Source organism: Branchiostoma floridae, chromosome 7 (assembly GCF_000003815.2).
Source record: "Branchiostoma floridae strain S238N-H82 chromosome 7, Bfl_VNyyK, whole genome shotgun sequence".
Taxonomy (NCBI): Eukaryota; Metazoa; Chordata; class Leptocardii; order Amphioxiformes; family Branchiostomatidae; genus Branchiostoma; species Branchiostoma floridae.
In genome coordinates this window covers 17,559,608-17,579,500 of record NC_049985.1, presented here as the reverse complement: position 1 = coordinate 17,579,500, position 19,893 = coordinate 17,559,608, and the positions used below count along the sequence as shown (strand labels likewise).

The following is a 19,893-nucleotide window of genomic DNA, read 5'->3' as shown; positions in this document are numbered from 1 at the left end:
TCCTTAAGCCGGGTTTACAATTCATGCGGACGCCGGCCGAATTTGTCGCTCGGTCAGAGCTCGCCGAATTTCAACATCGCCCGAGCATCGGCTTTACTTTTTATCAAATAATCTGCACCGTCACAAATTGGACGGGGCTCGGTGTTTCCCACAGGAGAGTTCAAGTCATTGTCTTTCCTGCTTTTTTGGTGCACAACTGACATCCCACGGAGGTTTAAATCCCAACGGACGAGCTGTTAAAAGTCGCCCGAAGCCCGCGTAATCGCCCAAACGCCGGTCATACTCCGGCCGAAAATGCCCATTTGGAGCTCGCTGACAAGTCGGCCGAGCTGAATTCTTGATTTGTAAACGGGGCTTTAAACTTTCACTTAAACCAATTGAAAAGAGTATCGGGAGCTCACCGCTATCTCTACGGTGTTGGGAGTGAAGCTCTCCCTCCCATTTCGTTAGCGCACGCCGGGGGAGACTTCACGGGGTTGCGTGTAGTTACCGGCTTCCATTGCGTGAAATTCCTACCGGATGCGACAGGTTACTCTGGCGGCAGAGAGCTTCTTCTGCCCCGTAGACAGCATGGTTAATCCACGGTAGGCTGGACACCAGGTTACCGAATTGGGAGAGGCCGTATAACTGCGGTGGACTGCACCCCGGCTACCCTACTGCTCCCCAAGGGCAGCATTTTCTTGCGATCAGCTGAAATTAACGAACTGACAACTTTTGATGTTGCTTGAATGTAGCAATAGAGCATTGTAGAACTAGCTGTCAATATAATATACACACATTAGTTCGTTTTCACATGCTGTTGGCGCAATGTGAGAAGTTTTGTGGGCTGAACATTCTGTACTGATGAGGAGCTGTTCGAAACACGAGTATGAAAAAGTATGATTCTCAGCGTTGAGAATAGTTTTTTTAGTACAACATGTTCGGTGTCGTCAACAAGTTCCGTTCTAAAAAGTTCAACTCCTGCTGAGACAAACATAAAGATTTAGTACTTCCAACCACGGGACTGATGCATTGTAGCTAAATGATACTGATTGTTAAAATTGGAGATGTCATTTCGACTCCCCTGAATTACTTTTGTCTATTGTATTGTGCTCTCTCGTGGTGAAATTAAACAGCCATACATACATTCTAATGTGGAGATGACGGTGTTATAATAACATGGTTGAAAGCCATGGTTTACTCTATGCACGCCTGACGAAGAATCTTTTGCTGTGTTCTCGGTAGAGATGCTATATATATATACTTCGATACTTTACTTGAGCGCTACCATCATCTGTAAAGACCGAAGGATGCCTACCTACCTTACTTGATGTTTTTGATATAAATACACCGATAAAGTCGTTATCATACGAATGAATGAACTTATTAAACGGTACAATGTATGGTATCTGTATCTGTATCTATATAGCCGGTATAACCGCCCTTCGGCGTAACACACCAGCTTCGCAGGCACGCGGCGCGGCAGCAGCTGGTTATATTACACTGAACGACTCATCACACCTATTTTTTGCACATCTATATGCAAGTGTTCTCTGAAACTATCCAGAGAAGACGCCCCTACTGTACGGTACTATGGTACAGGAACAACAATGCTATCAAGGTAATACTGTATATTACACGTAATAATGTATATTACATATACAACTACGAAATATCATCAATGACAGTATATGAGTTACATAATCATCATATATGGATGATTTGGTCTCATTTTACAATGAAGCCCAGAGAAATTGACATTTATCTACAATTGGTCCTGATACCAGTATAGGGAAATGTCTGCAGTACACGGTGTACATTGAAAACGGCATCAACTGGTGCGGATACTTGTTTGTATATAAACACTGAAAAGCCATATACACAATGGATTTTATTGTTTGACGATCGCACATGGTACAATGTATGGCAATAACTACCAGGCAACAATGCTGCCAGTCTAAGCTATATTGCATAACAAGCTGGAAAAAAGTATCAACAACTGTATTTGATTTACATTATCATCGTATATGGATGATTCCGTCTCGTTTTAGAAGTGACGTACAAAGAAATTGACCCCTGTAGGTTGATATAGGATTTAGACCTGATAACAACGGGACATGTCTGCAGTTCACGGTGTCCATTGAAAGCTGCAGCAATGAGAATGCATCACTGCCTCCGCGTTTTTCCACATCAACACAAAAGCTCGCCCTAATGAGGAATTACGGCGCAAATCGGCGGTATCTGCCGAATTATCTGGTCCAGAGCAGCGCTCTAATTTTGCTAAAACGCCTAATGGTTCCAGAAATCAATTACTCTCCGCAGGCCGCACCACGCGCATACAGATGTAGGTCCGTGTGGAGTACTTGGAAATCTCTGCTCGGAGTACTTGTTTGGGTAATTGCGATTCTCTGCCCTATTCAGCCATGACCTCTGCCCCCTGGTCATCGGGCAGGGCGACATTTCAGGAACTTGTCCGTCGTTTGGTAAGATATGGGCACTACTGGAGATTTATGTTCCTCATGTGGTTTGAGAAAACGACGCGACCCTACAGTTCTATATGTTGGATCCGTACCAGTGACATCTTTATATTGCACATGGTCTGTACTAAGGCAGACATTTCAGAAACTTGACCCTCATTCGGCAAAAGATGGGCAACACTGGAAATTTATGTCACTTCTGCGTTTTGGTAAACCAAGTATGGAAACTATATGACCCCATCCTATAAGTTTGCGCAAAAGAGATAGTTTCATCCTCGCCAAGCAACGAAAAGAAGTGGAACCAATATAGCTACATGGTACTCATACTCGTACCTATGTGGTGACCTGTACTAAGGCAGGCATTTGAGATATGGGCACCACTGGAAATTTATGTTCTTCGCGGCGTTTTGGTAAACAGACGATAGAAACTATATAAGCCTTATACACGATCCTACGTTCCCACCATTACCGAGAAGCAATAAGACGACAAACACAGTGTGTCGTATTATTGTGACTGTTGGTAAGCATGTCTTTGTTCGTGACCAGTACTTGCCTACCTGGGCAACATAAAACAATAAAGGTGTCCATCAATTCCCATAATTAGCCGAGATTTGAGATATTAGATACATTATAAGATGTACCAGCTACAGTGCAAAATGTCGTGCAGAACATGCGCAAAGCAATCCTGAGCCACCGTTGCTGACTTCTGTGGCACTCCTCAACTAAGACCCGGCTCACATTGAAAAAGGAAATCCAGCCGATTCAGTCATCAATTGATTACATTTCTGGAGTGAGAAAGATCTAAACCGTTTAGATGTTCTCCGAAACGGTTACTTCATAAACCGCTGATCAAATAGCCTCTATCTAAAGTCGCATTAACAATGTGTTTAACGCGGAAGTTTAGCATGTAAACGTACATATGCTTATCCCACGAAATCTATTCTCCTTTCTGTCATCGAAAGAATCGCCACACAGGCGGACGGAACACAGCGTAACGGTGGGTTCATCAAAACAAGTTATGTACAATATTGACAATTCAATTTGGCTAAGTATGTAAATCACTGATTATCAATTTACCATATATTTGCTTTCTGTTATTTCAAAGTTATAATTTGTATTATTTGTACATTTCTGTTGCTACTATTTCTGTATTGTTTTAATGTGGACTCCAGGAAGACTAGTGTATTTCACTAATGGAGATCTAAATAAACCAAACCAAACCAAAGTCATACAGTCCATTCAACGGCAACTCTTCCATCTAACATTTGGTATATCACATATGTTCACTTTCCACATACCCGTCATTTGTGTCATAGATCCAAGTCACATCGATGTATGCAATGTAACGCCAGTTGTGCACCCTTGGTGTCTGTATCTCCGCCAAACCAATGGACAGAAAGCAATACATAAAGTAAGGAAATTGGTTCATTGCGGCTGTGTCAATACGTATGAAACATACCGAGCCTTGCGAATAAAACATATACAATAGTTTTCTCAAATATACATGTCCGTACACTATCACTAACACAGGCTGAACTGGCGAATAAAAAGTAATGATTGGGACGGTTATTATATGGACAAACATTATATGGTTTATCAAGACCACATTTATACCCAGCTTGAAGTGAACATGCAGATGCACTGTCCGTAGCACGGGCTGAACAAAGGACTACGTCACCACTGTTCTTTGCTCATTTTACCAAAAGGATGCGGAAAAGCAACAGCATCTGTGCAGAGCGTGCCGCTATTTTCCTGTGACTTTAGGCGGGCGAGACACTAGCTGGTGTGTTACGCCGAAGGGCGGTTATACCGGCTATATAGATACAGATACAGATACACTCGCAGGCACTGAAGAGTACGTGTAATCCTACCCACACGCGTCCATATTCCCGAAGTCATGGTTTCTAGAATAGACGAGTATTATGATATCATGTTGATTGCTGAGTTATTGCTGTCATACATTTTACCATTTTGACTGTAGAATTCCTTCCTTCATTCTTACAAAAGATAGAACAAAGCGTGGAAAGCCATCGAATCCTGTGCTACACGTAACGTTATGACTGTAGAACTATTGGTGCAAACGGGCAGACGTAGGGACAATGTTCGAGGTTGAAGTCGTGGATTCAAGCCTAATTGTCTCCATCTGTACACCCATTTCACAAGTGTCCAGCTATACATAATTCTGGGCTGGAGATGAGGAAAGAAGTATAATCTACATCTGTAGTCCATCGACCTCAAACTAATACTGAAGCTGGGACGCTATAAAAACCTTTTACACTTAGGAGACAACATCACAATGTTCAAGTGTCTCCCTCTGTGCATCCATTTCACAAGTGTCCAGCTATACATAATTCTGGGCTGGGGCTGAGGGAAAAATGATAATATACATCTTTATCCATCGACATCTGGACATCAAACTAATACCTGTAGCTGGGACGCTATAAAAACCTTTACACTTAGGAGACAACATCACTTTAGTCTCTTCGCCAGTGAATCAACAAAATAAGATCTGTTGATCCATTCATAATCCGGCAGCTTTCTAAGACGTTCCCTAACCTTGGCCGCCGGACGAACATCTCAGACCTTCCCTAACCTTGGCCGCCGGACTAACATCTCACGCCCTAACCTTGGCCGCCGAACTAACATCTCACGGCAAATCACGTTAGAATCGACTCGGCGCGCTCTGTGCTCTCCTGGAGGCCGGGGTGCCATATATCTCACCGTGCGCGGAGAGCCGACTTATTGACATGACTTACTTGACTTATTGCATTTGGTGCAAATTGTTTTAAGTGGACCCGCGTTCCATCGGCCATGAGCGGTGAACCCTGGGTACCGCTGCCTTCTCTACTTCTTCCCAGGGGGAGCAAAACTTGTTCTTGGCTAGTCTGGCCGTCTGTGTGTGTGTCTCAGCGTATCTATGGCTGTAGTTATGTGTATGTGTGTGTATCTATCTCTGTGCGTGTCTGTTTGTTTGTGTGTCTGTCTGCATCTCTGTGTTTGTGTATTTCTCTGTCTATATGTGTGTGTGTGTTTGTATTTGTGTGTATGTGTACGTGTGTGTGTTTGTGCATGTGTGTGTGTGTGTGTATGTGTGTGTCGTCGGCACCCGACGGTTGGCCATAAGCAGTGTGTGTCACACCTAACTTTGTTCACATCTAGCGTTGTTAGAGCTATTTAGTAAGAATTCCCCTACTGTACTTGGTAACAACGAGTTCCGCTCCACAATAGTTTCAACGGAAAGCAAAAGTTTGAAGACCTCAATCCTGCGTTGGGACTATTTGATTGTTCCTTTCTGAGCCTTCTAGTATAATAGATAAACAAGTACTTAACAAAGTGCCTGTAACAAAGCGGCCCATCCCGCTGGCACGTGCGGCCTGCCGTCTGGCCGTCCGCCCCGGGGGCAAGGTGGCGTCCCAGGGGATGGGGAACGTCCCAGGGGTGGGGGATTTTGATATGATTGTCACCCGGCTGGCAGAAATCCGCCCCATCGTTTTGTAGTAATTAGTGGCACGTGCCAGATGTATATTACATACTCTGGCACGTGGCGTATGTACATTATACACAATAGGCCACTCCCTGGCTCGTGGGAGGTTAGGTTTTGACAATACAAGATACAATACAAAATAGAAAGCCCGATAAAAAACACTAAAAAAGCGTTATAAAAAACAGTCGGAGCCTAACCTCTGCTTGGAGAGTAGCCGACTCCACCAGGCCTTCCCACGGGGGTGCGGGGATCGTAGAATTCGGTACAAATATTGGGAAATTAGCCAAAGGAGTCAGTCCACGATAAGGTTCATTTTTCTAAACTTTCCTGGCAAATTATTCTCCCTGTACCAGCCAGCGTAGTCAGTCCGGTAGGACTACATTATACACAACAGGCCAACACTGGCAACCTCTTAGTAACAGTACAGTGGTTAGCGGCCCGCCTCTGGACCAAGAAGCTGTGAGGTCTAACCTCCTGGCTTTGTCGCTCACCCGACATGCACGCTACTGGAAAGGGTTACAGTCATTATACCCCTGTCACATTATCTACGATCTTCGGGCGTATCGATGGAAGATCGGCCATATTTAAGATCGACAGAAAGACAGAGGGTTGCGCGTATTTTTCACCTGAAAACCGTTCCTGTCACATTTAAGCCATACTTTGTACCTTGTACAATTGTTGTGCAATAAAGTTATAAGCGAGGCTCGGTCGATTGCCGCAGAATCGTCGTCCGATCGATTTTCGCCAAATGTGACAGGGGTATTAGGACGGGACGTAAAGCCGTGGTGCACTGTTCATTGTGCTTGACGAAAAGAGCATTCTCCGGTACAATGGACCATAAATACTGTACATATCATCAGTCTTCTCTGTCACCACTAGTAAAAGAGCAGCTCTTCAGTGAGCTAAACTTGTTCGAGCTCACTTTTACATTCCACTCTAACTCAAACTGTCTATCCTGGAATATAAAAACACTAATGCTAAACTGGAACATCAACATTAAAACTCTCACATCACCGAGCATCGTACAAAATAACGGAAAAGGCTTTCACATGCCCCTGTCAGCGGTTCGTTCTAAGTCTCCAAGCAGACCCAACGGTGCCTTAGAGATAGTATCAAAGCTGGCCAGGGACTTAGTATGGCTCCGGTGCCCGTTTGACTCCCTTAGCCGGCTATCTCCCTTTGGCCGGCTATACTCCTTTGCCAGCTTTAATATATTATCTCTAAGGCACCGATGGGTCTGCTTGGAGACTAGTTCGTTCTTTCGCAGTCTGCTCGAACATTCCTACATGATCAAATCGTACGACGGTGGGTGTGGTTTTGTTGTAGAAAACGCCGACTGTAGCATTGTCTAGCTAGTTTCTATCTGCCCACATTTAACTGTTGGCAAAATAGTAAAACTTCGCCTCAATGTCCCGGCCAAGGACCTACACAGTTGTAAGTTCTCCAAGCCTGGTATGTTGTCAGGAATCTCAGTAAATCCAAACATGAACCCGTGCATGCTGCGCCCCCCGCGGCTGCAGTGGTCTGTCCCGCCGGTGTCGCATCGCAGATGGCAGCCGGAGTAAACAAATTATAAATATTACATGTGGTCCATCGATCCCGCCTCCCGGCTGCAACAGGCGCGCGACACCGGCCCGAGCGGGGCTGAACACACCCCTATATCACACTCCACACAGCCGTGGTACACTCACACACACGCCAAACTTTCCCACCGACAGAAGTAACCAAAACTCTCCGTCCCACCATGGAGTACCCGTACCTGAACACGTCCCTGTACGACTCCTGCATGAGCAACATCGACCCTTCCATCACCAGCTCCTACCCGGACTTCTCCTCCTGCACGCAGCTGCAGGGCTCGCAGGGCTACCAGTACTCCCCGATACGGAACCACTCCTTCCCGACCACCTGTCCGCCCGGCCCCGCCGCCGCCAACTGCACGCTACCGTCGATGCGGGACCCGCACCACCAGCCGACTCCGTACACACCAGGTAAGCTCCGCCGCACACACGCACGCACACACCAGGTAAACTCTCCACAACCGGCCCGACGAGGAAATGAAGTTTTCCGCGGATTTCAGACGGTTATGGAGGTTATTTCGTTTGTGTTGCTGGGTAATGAAATTTGTCGGAAGATAAGGCGTTGGAAATCGGATATAATGTTATTAAGTTATGAACAAACTTAACTTGCTCTTGTAACTCAATCACAGTACACAAACTATGATTTTTACCGCTCATACCGCCGGAGATTTTCCGCACAAAGAGAAGGAAAGGGATTTTAGTTTTGGGCGGGAAGAATCGCCACAACTGTCCCCAACCTCCCAGTTCCTTCCGCTGCGCTTTTCTCAAAGTCTTCTAACGGGAAAATCGCCTGTCTTACTGATTTGAAAGATCTTTAGAGGAAAGCAAACTGTGGCAAGAAGTCAGACCGTCCTACCGACAGAATACACCCCTTTTATCCGAATTCTCCGGAACATTTTAGCCGGATTTGCGAATCTTGTAGAATCTGATGTAGTTTTAATTTTTACATGCGCATAACGGCCGTTTAGACATGGCGCATGTAGCTGGGACATATAAGTACTTTTTCAACGGAATAAGAAGACAGAAAACGTGGGTCAAAAAAGTAGGAACGACTGCCTCCCAATATGACTGATAACTAAGAAAGTAACCCTATATTTGGATGGTAAAGTACTTTGAATCTCGTCGCCAGGATGTGTAAAGTACGCTACGGGTGATCGGTGCATGTAGTGTAGTCAGACTCAACTCCGCCGTGTGCATATCTGTGACTGTATTTCTGATGGACATGTTGTATACTCTCTACTCCGCACCTGTTCTTTCTTCTTCGCGTTCTACCTTCAGATTTGTGTAAGTTTGATAGGGATAGATTCATTTGTAAAAGAAAAATTTCCGAACTTCTTTTCATAGTCCTGAAGGCGACCGCATCAGACAATTATAGACAATTCTACCGCTTGTCTCTATAACTGTATTACTGATGGACATCCACAGTCAGCATCCACATCTTTTATTTCTTACCTGCGTGCTATCTTCATTTTCATAGAACTATACAATATTATTTCTTTTCGACACATTAAACGAAATAGAAATTTTCTTGTACATGAGGCGACCCTATTAGAAAATATTCCAACCTCACAGCGATGATATTTATAATTCAATTGTATTACTGACAGCCCACGCCGTCTGCTCCATTTTTCTCTCTTACCTTCGCCCTGGCTTCGGATTGGTGTCGATCTCAACATGAACATGTATCCATATTTGCACAAAAAATTACAAAAAAAGTCAGATGTCCTAACTGTTTCCATGCGACAGTTTTTAGAAACTATCCCACGTTTAAAGCCACCGCGAAGTTTTACCGGTGCCGCAATGAGAAACAGGCGGGTCTTCATGTGAAAACCTCCCGCCAGACCGGGGAGATTCCCGCTACCCTCAATGTTTCTACGTCTTCTTAAGCGGCTACTTCTGCCTTCTGTGGATATTTTCCTGTGATGTTGTGGAACACATTTGGCAACACATTTTGATGATTCGTTATTTTGCGTCTGTGATTTGTGTGTATGCATATTGCTACACTTGCTGAAATTGTAGCTAGAACGGCGCAAAACGGCTACAGATTGTGCTGGTCGCGTGTACTAGTCTTAATTTTGATAGTGCCGGCTTTGACAACTGTTTTGTACCATCGTTTTGTACCATCGTTTCTCCATATTTGCAGCTAGTTTAAGGGCTATTTCCTACGTATGGCAATGTTGACTGCACCCTTTTTATGCTTGACCATTTTAGAAAATGTCTTTATCTATCGCGCTTCTTATGTCGTTCCTTTACATTGTGCATTTATTTCACATTCCATAGTGCTCTAGCTTACCCTCCAAGCAAAGGTTCGGGTCCCGCTGTTTTTGACGCGCGTTTTAGGCGTTTTGTTGTCGGGCTTTCTATTTTGTACAACTTTCTTTATGATTGCGGTGCAAAATAGAAAGCCTATCACGCCTAAAACACGTCCAAAACAGCCGGAACTGAACCTTATCTTCGATGTAGTTCTAGCCATAAACGCCGCTGTGCGCCTGTTCAGGGATATCTGTTTGTTGTAGCAGATTTGTCCTGAGTTCGCCAGGTAAACCTGTTTACAGCAGGTTGTGTGTTCAGTAGCACATGTACATGCCATCACTGGCGAAACCTACCTTCAGGAAAGTGAAAGTCTGCCTCACCTGAGTTGCTATTGTTTGTTCCATTGTTTTGCAGCGGACGCTTACGGCAGTCTGTGGAACACCTCTAAAGTCGGCGCGCTCAAAGACGAGAGGCACGACTATATCACAGGTGATGCCAAAATATGTTAATTATACCTGACTGCATGGTTGGTGGAAAATAGATGAAATCGGCCACATTTCTAGGAGCACAGTTTCCAACCCGCTGTGTTACCATGGCATGACCAGATTTTCATGTAGTCACAACAGAAAGACGGTCTGTCTGAAACGTCTGACCGTTCCACAATTTAACCAGTTGTTTGACTCTTATTTCGCGTATTATTTAATCCATTTGGCAAATTTCAACTGTTGATCCCACCGTCGTATGCTAGAGACAACCGAAATGTCCCAAAATTTGAGACAATTCGTAGAACTTTTCAAATGCGTTGGTTATTTTTCGTTCCGTCGCTACCGCGGCATATTTCCGCTAGCATTGTGATGTGGCTGCCGCTGCTTGTGTCATTGGAATGTTTTGGCAGTTCTTTCGAATTTGCTACTGCTACATTCGTACTGTCTTGGCAACAGCAATAATTTTTCAATGTTTTGACCTTTACTTCCTGTGATTTTTACCAGTTTTTTCAATGGAAAAGAATGATTGAAGATGTGTTTTCTGTGGATCAGACTTACCTTCATTGTTTTGTATGCAAACTTACAGGAAGCTAGAGAAGTCAGGCTAGGTTTTGTTGCGATTTTTATCAGACCCTGACTCAATTTCTTTACAGTCTGTTTGTTGTGGTGGAGGTTTGTTTGTATTTTTTAGTTTGTTTGTTTGTTAAGAGGTACGTTTGTTTCTGTTTGCTGTGTTTTATGTTTGTGTTTGTTGCCGGTTCTATGCCGTAGATCAGTAAACATTGTTTGTTTGCTACTGTACTTTGTGTTTATTTCTTACCTGCAGTAGCTCAGTACACGTTGATTATTATTATTATATGTTTGTTTGTTGTTGTTTATGCTTGTATGTTGCTCCCTGCAGTAGCGCATTACAAGTTGTTTATATGTTTGTTGTTGTTGGTGTTTGTGTATGTTGCTTCCTGCAGTAGCTCAGTACAAGTTGTTTGTTGTTGTTGTTTGTGTTTGTTGTTGTTTATGTTTATGTTTATTCCTTCCCTGCAGTAGCTCAGTACAAGTTGTTTCACGACGGTCCGCCCGGCCTGCATGAAAAGAGGAAACAGCGCCGCATCAGTGTTGTTTGTTTGTTTGTTGTTGTTTATGTTTATGTTTGTTGTTTACTGCAGTAGCTCAGTACAAGTTGTTTCACGACGGTCCGCCCGGCCTGCACGAGAAGAGGAAACAGCGCCGCATCAGTGCAACTTTCACTTCGGCACAACTCAAGGAGCTGGAGCGCGTCTTCGCGGAGACTCACTACCCGGACATCTACACACGCGAGGAGCTGGCGCTCAAGATAGACCTGACGGAGGCGAGAGTACAGGTGAGTTACCTGTAGGGTTACCTGTGTAGTACAGGTGTGTTACCTGTGTAGTACAGGTGTGTTACCTGTGTAGTACAGGTGTGTTACCTGTGTAGTACAGGTGTGTTACCTGTGTAGTACAGACTCACTACCCAGACATCTACACGCGCGAGGAGCTGGCGCTCAAGATAGACCTGACGGAGGCGAGAGTACAGGTGGGTTACCTGTAGGGTTACCTGTGTAGTATAGGTGTGTTACCTGTGAGATACAGACGCGCTACCCGGACATCTACACACGCGAGGAGCTGGCGTTCAAGAAAACCTGAGAAACAAATTGAGATATTTCAATATCCAGAGGATATATGCCTTTACCTTTGTGCCAAATTTCTACTCATACAAAAATGAGCCTGTTATAAAACCATGGCATTACTTTCTGAAGCACCCTCGAACTCTCCAAGCAGAAGTCGGGCTTTCAATTTTGTTCCGCTTTCTTCATGTCTATCGGCCGAGGACATAATCAGAAACCCCGACGAAAACGCCTAAACATACGTAAAAATCCGGAGCCGGAACTCTTCTCGGAGACTACCTGTTAACCCTGTGACAGCTAATGTCTTTGTTAACCCTGTGACAGACAATGTCTTTGTTAACCCTGTGACAACCAATGTCTTTGTTAACCCCTTTGTGCCCGCGGTAGGGGGTCCTATGCCCACCATATGGCACAGCGCACTGATAACTGTTCCGTCATCTACATCTGAAAGGGCGCGTTTTAACCCCTGATTTCTGCTCAGATAGCGCGTTTTGTCAACTGTAGATAACCCTGGCGATAAGGGAAGAACATATCTGTGGATGAAAAAAAAAGCAGCTGTGAAACATATCGAAAGAAATTCGGAAGTTTGTTCACGGAAGGGACCCGTTTTCTGTTACTTCTGTTACAAAATTGTACAATTTTGCATAAACTAGCTGAAAGCATTAATATTGAGCGTACCCAATCTTAATATGGAGGCATCTAGATTTTCTGCCCCAGAGCGATTTGTTGTCCTTTTCGCGCATTTCCCGGTTACAGACAAATCTACTGTACTGCACTGTATGAACTGAATCGCCCAAACAGCTTGGTACGTGTCGTCTACTGTATGACACATAACAGGAAAGTATAGACAACAATGTATGAGCTAAACATACATAGTAGAATTAAATGGTGTACCCAGTTACATGTATCAACTGAGTATAGTTCTTCTCGCCAGTATACATAATCAACCACACAGAAGATCACAGTTGTATAGGGACAGACTATACCGCACGCTCCCTGTCTGTTCGCCACGTGCCACACAGTGTGTGTGTGTGTGTGTGGGGTGGGGGGTGGGGGGGGGGGTTACATTCTCCTGCTTATTAATCAATTACCTGACAGAGACCCGGTAATGCCGATGTCCGCAGAGTGATTGACTCTAATCCTCACGGCTGGAAAAGAGCGCGTTGCTTTAACCGGAATAGCAACGCGCTCTTTTCCATCGAATAAGATGAAATTTGGCACAAAGGTAAAGGGACATTTCTTCTTGAGCCTGCAATAATGTCTCAGATGTATTTTTCTGCCATGTTCGACTGAATGGAATCTATTGTACAGGTTTTACTTATTAATTAACCGTAAGGATATGGATACTGAAATTCCGCACGCTTCCGGCCTGTTCGCCACGTGCCGCAGAGTGGGAGGGGGGAGGCTGTACATTCTCCTACTAATTAATTACCTCCCATACAGCCGGTAACGCCGTAATGACGATGTCCGCAGAGTGATTGACTCTAAGCCTCCCGGCTGGAAAAGAGCGCGTTGGTTTAACCGGGAGGCAAACGAAATTGTCACAAGCTTAACACACACTTTATAACCTGCTATCTAGGTATGGAAATATCTCAATGCCTCAGGATTAACTTTGTGGCATTTTCTACTAAATAGAATGCCCTGCACAGCTTTTGCCTAACCGTAACGATATTATGGATAGAGGAATCCCGCTGATAGTTCCCCCTTGCCGCACGCTCCCTGTCTGTCCGCCACGTGCCGCACATGCGCAGTGGAGAGGGAGGGGAGGGAACATTCTCCTGCTAATTAATTACCTCACAGAGCCCCGGTAATGCCGTAATGACGATGTGAGCGGCGTTATTTACCATCCGGTGCTGCATGCAATCCTCTGGCTGGTTATTATTGACCCTCCGGTGCTGCATGCAATCCTCCGGCTGGTTATTATTGACCCTCCGGTGCTGCATGTAATCCCCGGCTGTAAATGAGCGGGGCGGTTTAACCGGAGTGACTCCCTGATTGGTACCTAATCATGCAGAGTGGCGCACAAACACACGTCAGGCTGATGGTTTGTTTAAGTCCCAATTCCCAACCCGGGACCCGGCCGGGGAGCTTTCGGAGACGAAACATATTATAAGAAAAGCAACAAAACAACAGAAAAATATTATAAGAAAAGTAACAAAACAACAGAAAAATATTATAAGAAAAGCAACAAAACAGTAGAACTTTAAACAAATAGTCAGCAGCATAATTTGTGTATATTCCTGGGTAAAGACCAGGCCGGGGAGCTTTCGGAAACGAAAAATATTATAAGAAAAGCAACAAAACAACAGCACTTTAAACAAATAGTCAGCAGCAGAATTTGTGTGTATTCCTCGGTAAAGACTTTTATTTTTTCGTTTCCGCAAACCTCCCGTTTCGGAAATGGGGATCTCAAACTCCTCAACTGGAGTGTGTTACCCTTGACGTTATAACGGAAGTATCATGCAAAACGTAGAAGTATGACTAGAAAAACAACAAAACACACAAAGCGTGGAAAGATTCGTTTTTATCAATGAAATTAGTTGAGAGCTCTGTGAAAACCGCACGGCCACAGCTTCAGTGAAATACTCACTTTCCCACTAGACAGCGATCGTAGTGACCAAAATTGTGTGACCCCACGATTCAAATATGATGTCCGAGGCAAAAGCATGGTTCGAAATACAACAAAAGGCACAAAACGTAAAAAGAGAAATGTCTGTGAGGGTAAACAATATCTAATGCAATCTCTATGACTGGTCAAAACACTGAGATACTTCTTCCGGGCGGTCATTCTAGTGACGCTGAAGAAGAGTGATGGATGTCACTCGAAACGTCCGGAAGTCAATCCTCAATTTTATCCAGTTGTAGAGATTAAATCGTTTTTGAATAAGCAAAAAGGAGGAATTCATTATCTTCAAAATCTGTTCAGCTATCTGTGAATTGTTTGGCGGCAGCCTGGAGTGGGGGAGGGTGTTAGTTTAGTCTGGGATGAGCAGTGATTGATAACTAATCACGCAGAGTGGCAGAGAAAGACTCGAGAGTGTTTGTTTAGTTTGGACGCGTGGCTCGTGGTTAATACAATAATCGGCGTGATTGCCATGTAATCTGCCGGAGTGGTTAAGGAAGCACCCGTGGTGGGTATTGTTGTGGGGTATTGTTTGTTAAGAAAGCACCCGTGGTGGGTATTGTTGTGAGGTATTGTTTGTTAAGAAAGCACCCGTGGTCATGGTGGGTATTGTTTGTTAAGGAAGCATCAGTGGTGGGTATTGTTTGTTATCTGCCGGGTTTACAGATCTGTAATTTGGGAAGTGCTCCAACAGACGCAACCCGTGTGTTCGGCACGGGGCGCGCAGCTGGAAACGATTCCGAATTGGTCATCTGTGATTTGGCGGAAATCTAGTTAATCTGGTCCGTTAATTTCACTTTATCACCACTTATTCTCATATGAATAAAAGAAAGTATTCTAGAAAAGAAAATATAGCATTTTGTCAATGTACACTGATTGGAAATGGACATCAAGAAATACTACACTAAAGTAAAACGTAAAAGCAAAGTGCCGTATTGTGAAATGATTGCCAAATTGATACATCTTCACGTTGCGCGTGTTAAGAAAGACAGGCGAGCGTGTATTGTTTAGTTTTAGGCGCGTGTCCTTCTGCAATGAGCCATCGACAGTTACTGATCACAACAACGACCAAGCCAGGGTCTACGTGTTTTCTTGACGCAAACACGGCTACAATAGACCGGGAGATTTTACTCACATATTGAGCAAACATTGCGTAGTGTTTTCATGAATACTCGGGTCCTTGTGCCCTTTTCAATCACGAGATTGGTTCAGAACTTAATTCAATAATTTTTGTTTGCCAACAAACACATTACGGGAATTATGTTTGTATGTGCAAGAATCTGGCCAGTAGTTTAAGAAAGACACACCATAGTTAACTGTTTATTCTCTTACACGCGTTTCACACACGTTCAAGAAAGACACAAAATAACAAAGAGCAATGCCCTCAGCGCTTCCCCAAACCGCTTCATACATCGGTGCTGTTCAGTACCAAGGAAAGGACCCGTTGACGAAGGCGCATCCTCTCAGCTATGTTTGTGTTAATGTCTGAAATAAACTACTAAGATGTTCCGGCAAAACAGCGTCAAAATTTGACAGTTCCTGATTCAGCAGGCAGTAGTTTTCGTTGGAATCCATACCGCTGTCTGGGGTAGTACGTGTTGTTCATGTCTGTCACTACCGAAGGAGTCCGTTCATAAACGCGTGACTCTAATAGCTACATGTACATTCGTCAGATGTTCCACAATTTGTTATTCACAAGCTTCTACGTACCGATACCTTAAATTAAGTTGCGTAAACCTTATTTCGGGGTGTAACATTTATTATTTATTTGTTCATTTCGATACTCTTCAATTTCGCCACGTCAGATCGCTCCTGAACGGTAGTGAGTGCAGCGTTGTCATGTTCAAGTAATTTTCTGCGACAGAAAATGTAGTAGAATTGTCGAAAATATAGAGAACGGGAATTGGCCCACTCTAAAAGATGACAGTTTTCTTGCTTCTGGTTTAGGAATCGTTTCTATTTTCATATCATATAATGGCCTGTGTTAAGCCTGTGGGCAATTTTTGTTGATTTAGGCATGAAAACGGCAGAGATGTTATCTGACCACCTGTCGGGTGACAATATGTCGGGCAGCGGGGAGTCGTGTCGCACTCCGGGCACACAAAATGGTCATCAGGCCGCGCAGATGGGCGGGTTGTTACAATCATTGTTGCTACAGACCACATGGATACATTCTGTTACACACACCGCAGACTGTGGCGGTTTGTCTGGTACAAACACGGCTACAATGGGCCGGGAGGTTTCCTCACGTACTGAGCAAACAGTGTGGAGAGTTTTAATGAATACTCGGGTCCTCCAGCACAGTTTAATCACCGGAATGGTGGGATGATAATTCTTGTTTGCCGACAAACACATCACGGAGATTATCCTGATGACAGAGAGCGATCAGTGGGTGGAGAACCGAAAACACAGACTGCTCAGTTCACAGTTGGGGCGCGCGGGGTTTGTAGCCGATGTTACTGAATGGATGGAGACTTTTTTTGTACACTCTCTTGCCATACTAGGCTAAGTACAGTTGAACGACGCATTGATACCAAACAAAATAAACTTGAATATATTCACCTTCTTCGCCTTTTAGTTATAGTGGATATAAAAGAACAGATATGTTTTTCGATGCTAGGTTTGTATATTTATTTATTTATTTATTTGCAAATCCATGCCCGTAGGCTAATTGCAATGATACAGACAGTGAAAAGTAACAAGTGTCTATTCTAAATACACACACGTCAGCTATCTATGTACAGTCAAACCTGCCCGAGCGACCACCTCTTCTCAGCGACCACCTGGCCATTTCGACCGCTTTTTCTCGGTCCCGATTTTTTTTCCCATTGACGTAAGCATTAAGCGACCTTTTCTCAACGACCACCTGGCCAACGCGACCGCGACCGGCCCAAATTGGGACCCATAACGACCGCATCATTTTCAAAATTGAGGTTTTCATCGATTTTTTATTATTACTAGCGCGAATTTGGGCCGAAATAGGCCAGTTTGCGTCGGATTTTGACTGCCATTACAATGTTATGTTTAGAATAAGGATGGCGACGGTCAATGGGTGGGTCAATCGGGCAGTCTACTGTAATATGGGAGGAAATTTCGTTGTAAGAAAATCCGACTTTAGTTGTTACAGAATTTTTTTTTTACTCCGTTCCCCGTACATGTTAAGTTCCAAATGGAGTTAAAGTTCTGAGAGAAGAGGACACATACATTTGTAGTTATGTAGTAAACGGAATGTACATGTCTCGGAAGTTACGGAAGCAGGAGCGTCTCGCCACGGAATGAGAGGATACATACACCTGTGTAGTTGTGTAATAAACTAACGCACATGATACATACATCTGTAGTAACTGATGTAACGTTAACAGTTACATATTTCCTCTCCTATAGGTTTGGTTCCAGAACCGACGGGCCAAATTCCGGAAGCAGGAGCGACTCGCCACGGAAGCCAAGGCTAAGGCGAAGAAGGACGCGGAGGATAAGGCCGGGAAGGGAGACGTCTCCTCGGGAAGCGAGGCGTCGGCGTCTTCGACTCCAGGTAGGGTCTTACGTCCTTTTTACGGGTCTTAAAGTCCGTTGATACACAAGTTTTTAAAATTATACTGGTACAGGAGGTTGTTGTACGTTCCAAGTAGTAAGTGTTGGCGTAGATATGCAACCTTATACCTGAAGGGTTCCAGGGACCATCTCTACAGGTAGCAAGTTCCGCTCAGATACAGTTCGTGGAAAGAAAGTAGCGGGTTGGATGGCGGTTATCCTGGTTGAACAATACGGGTTCAAAATGGAGCAAATATGGAGTCTTAATGTTCCGAATTTCACAAACTAGGACGCACGAACTTGAGGCATTGCCAATGCTTATTAGAATTGCTGCATGTTTTTCTGAGGGTTGTAATTTTACGGGATATTTCGTTTCTGTTCCTTCCGCTATCACGACGCTGTTTGTAGATGCGCCAGGCAGAGCGCGTGGGTTTGATAGTCTTTGCAGGTATTCGGATCTAATAACGCACTTCTAAAAGTCGGGCTTTTGCAAACTGTGGCCTTCATGTTCAGTAATATAATCGAGATGTTGTCAACGATAATTTTAAATTGTAGATATTACATTATCGTGTGATACTTAATGATGTCTGTATGCTGTGTTCTTAAAAGACCAGGACGTTTAGTGGATTTTTCAAATATCATTCTCTAATTCCATCTATCCGTTAGTTTTAGTATTGGACCTTTTGAAAACTAGAGGATCTGGCAGCCGATTTTCTCCGCCCTTCTAGCTTTCTGTTTTTCACTTGGTGTCATGCCTGTCGATTCTCTGATATTGTCCTAGCATCTTCTCCATTGTCTACCCCTCTTTCTTCCTCCGTGCGTTTTTAGTCTCGATAAATCTCTAACGGGCCCCCTCCCCTGTGTCTTCGGCAGGCACTGCGACCACCTCCGCCGCGGCGCCCACCATCACCTCGTCTCCTTCCCCGAGCGGGTCGGGGTCTCACGGCGGCTCGGGCTCGCACGGCGGGTCTGCCTGGAACACGCTTCAGCCCATCACGGCGCCCAGCTCCGACACGCTCCCCCCGGCCGGCGGGCCGTACGCCTCGGTGCTGGGGAACCTCACGGCCGCCGCCGCCGCGGGGAAGGTTACGGGCGAGGAGAGCCCCACCAGGAGCCTGTACTCACCGTGAGCCGGCTGAAGGGAGACTAAACTTCTCTTCGGTAACACTCAATCTTTCTCTACTCACCGTGAGGATAGACTACACGTTCTCTTGGTTATACCTCATTTCCACTAGAACGGCGCTCTCTCTGCGATATAGAATTTGACAGATCGCTCAACGAATTGTAATAGAGAAGAAACGATTTTTTCTTTTACACTTTGCGTGTTTTGTTGTCCTCTCAGTCACACTTTCACGTGCTGTATGGTATACCCAGTATGAAATCAAAGGTTACACATATCCTAGTTAGGTGGCAGTGAGAGCGCAGCGCGATCGCCGTCTAGTGGAAAGGGGGCCTTTTAACTAATCTAAGGCATAAAAGGCATAGGTCCCAATTCCCAACCCGAGTAGCTTTCGGAAACGAAAGACATGGTAAACTTTTTTTAGTTTTTTTTAGAAAGGCAACAAAACACACACAGAACGTAAAAGAAATTAGTCAGGAGCATAATTTGTGTATATACTTTGGTAAAAAAAACGTTTCTTTTTCGTTTCCGCAAACATTCCGGCCGGGCCCCGTTTTGGAAATGGGACCCAAGCCTAACACATCGCTATCCTCTACAGGAGACTTCACTTCTCTTCGGTAACACACCCTTCCTATCTCCGCTAAGCGGCGAACCAGTACAGAAACCCTTCCAGTACAGTAAAATCGAGTTTAAAAACGTACTAGGTAGACATCAGACACACA

General features: G+C 44.6%; 1 protein-coding gene across 2 annotated transcripts; it reads left to right on the top strand.

Annotated features, from left to right (window-relative positions):
* Positions 1-7,445: 7,445 nt before the first annotated feature.
* Positions 7,446-19,360, top strand: LOC118419639 (paired mesoderm homeobox protein 2A-like). 2 transcript variants are annotated; one of them, XM_035826123.1, is made up of 5 exons: positions 7,446-7,928; positions 10,185-10,259; positions 11,422-11,612; positions 17,905-18,052; positions 18,925-19,360. In XM_035826123.1, exons 1-5 carry the CDS (start codon positions 7,685-7,687, stop codon positions 19,179-19,181), a joined length of 915 nt encoding a protein of 304 aa, XP_035682016.1. In that variant the 5' UTR covers positions 7,446-7,684; the 3' UTR covers positions 19,182-19,360. The 2 variants fall into 2 exon arrangements, with proteins under 2 accessions (XP_035682016.1, XP_035682015.1); XM_035826122.1 differs by having other exon boundaries at positions 11,419-11,612.
* The last annotated feature ends 533 nt before the right edge of the window (positions 19,361-19,893 follow it).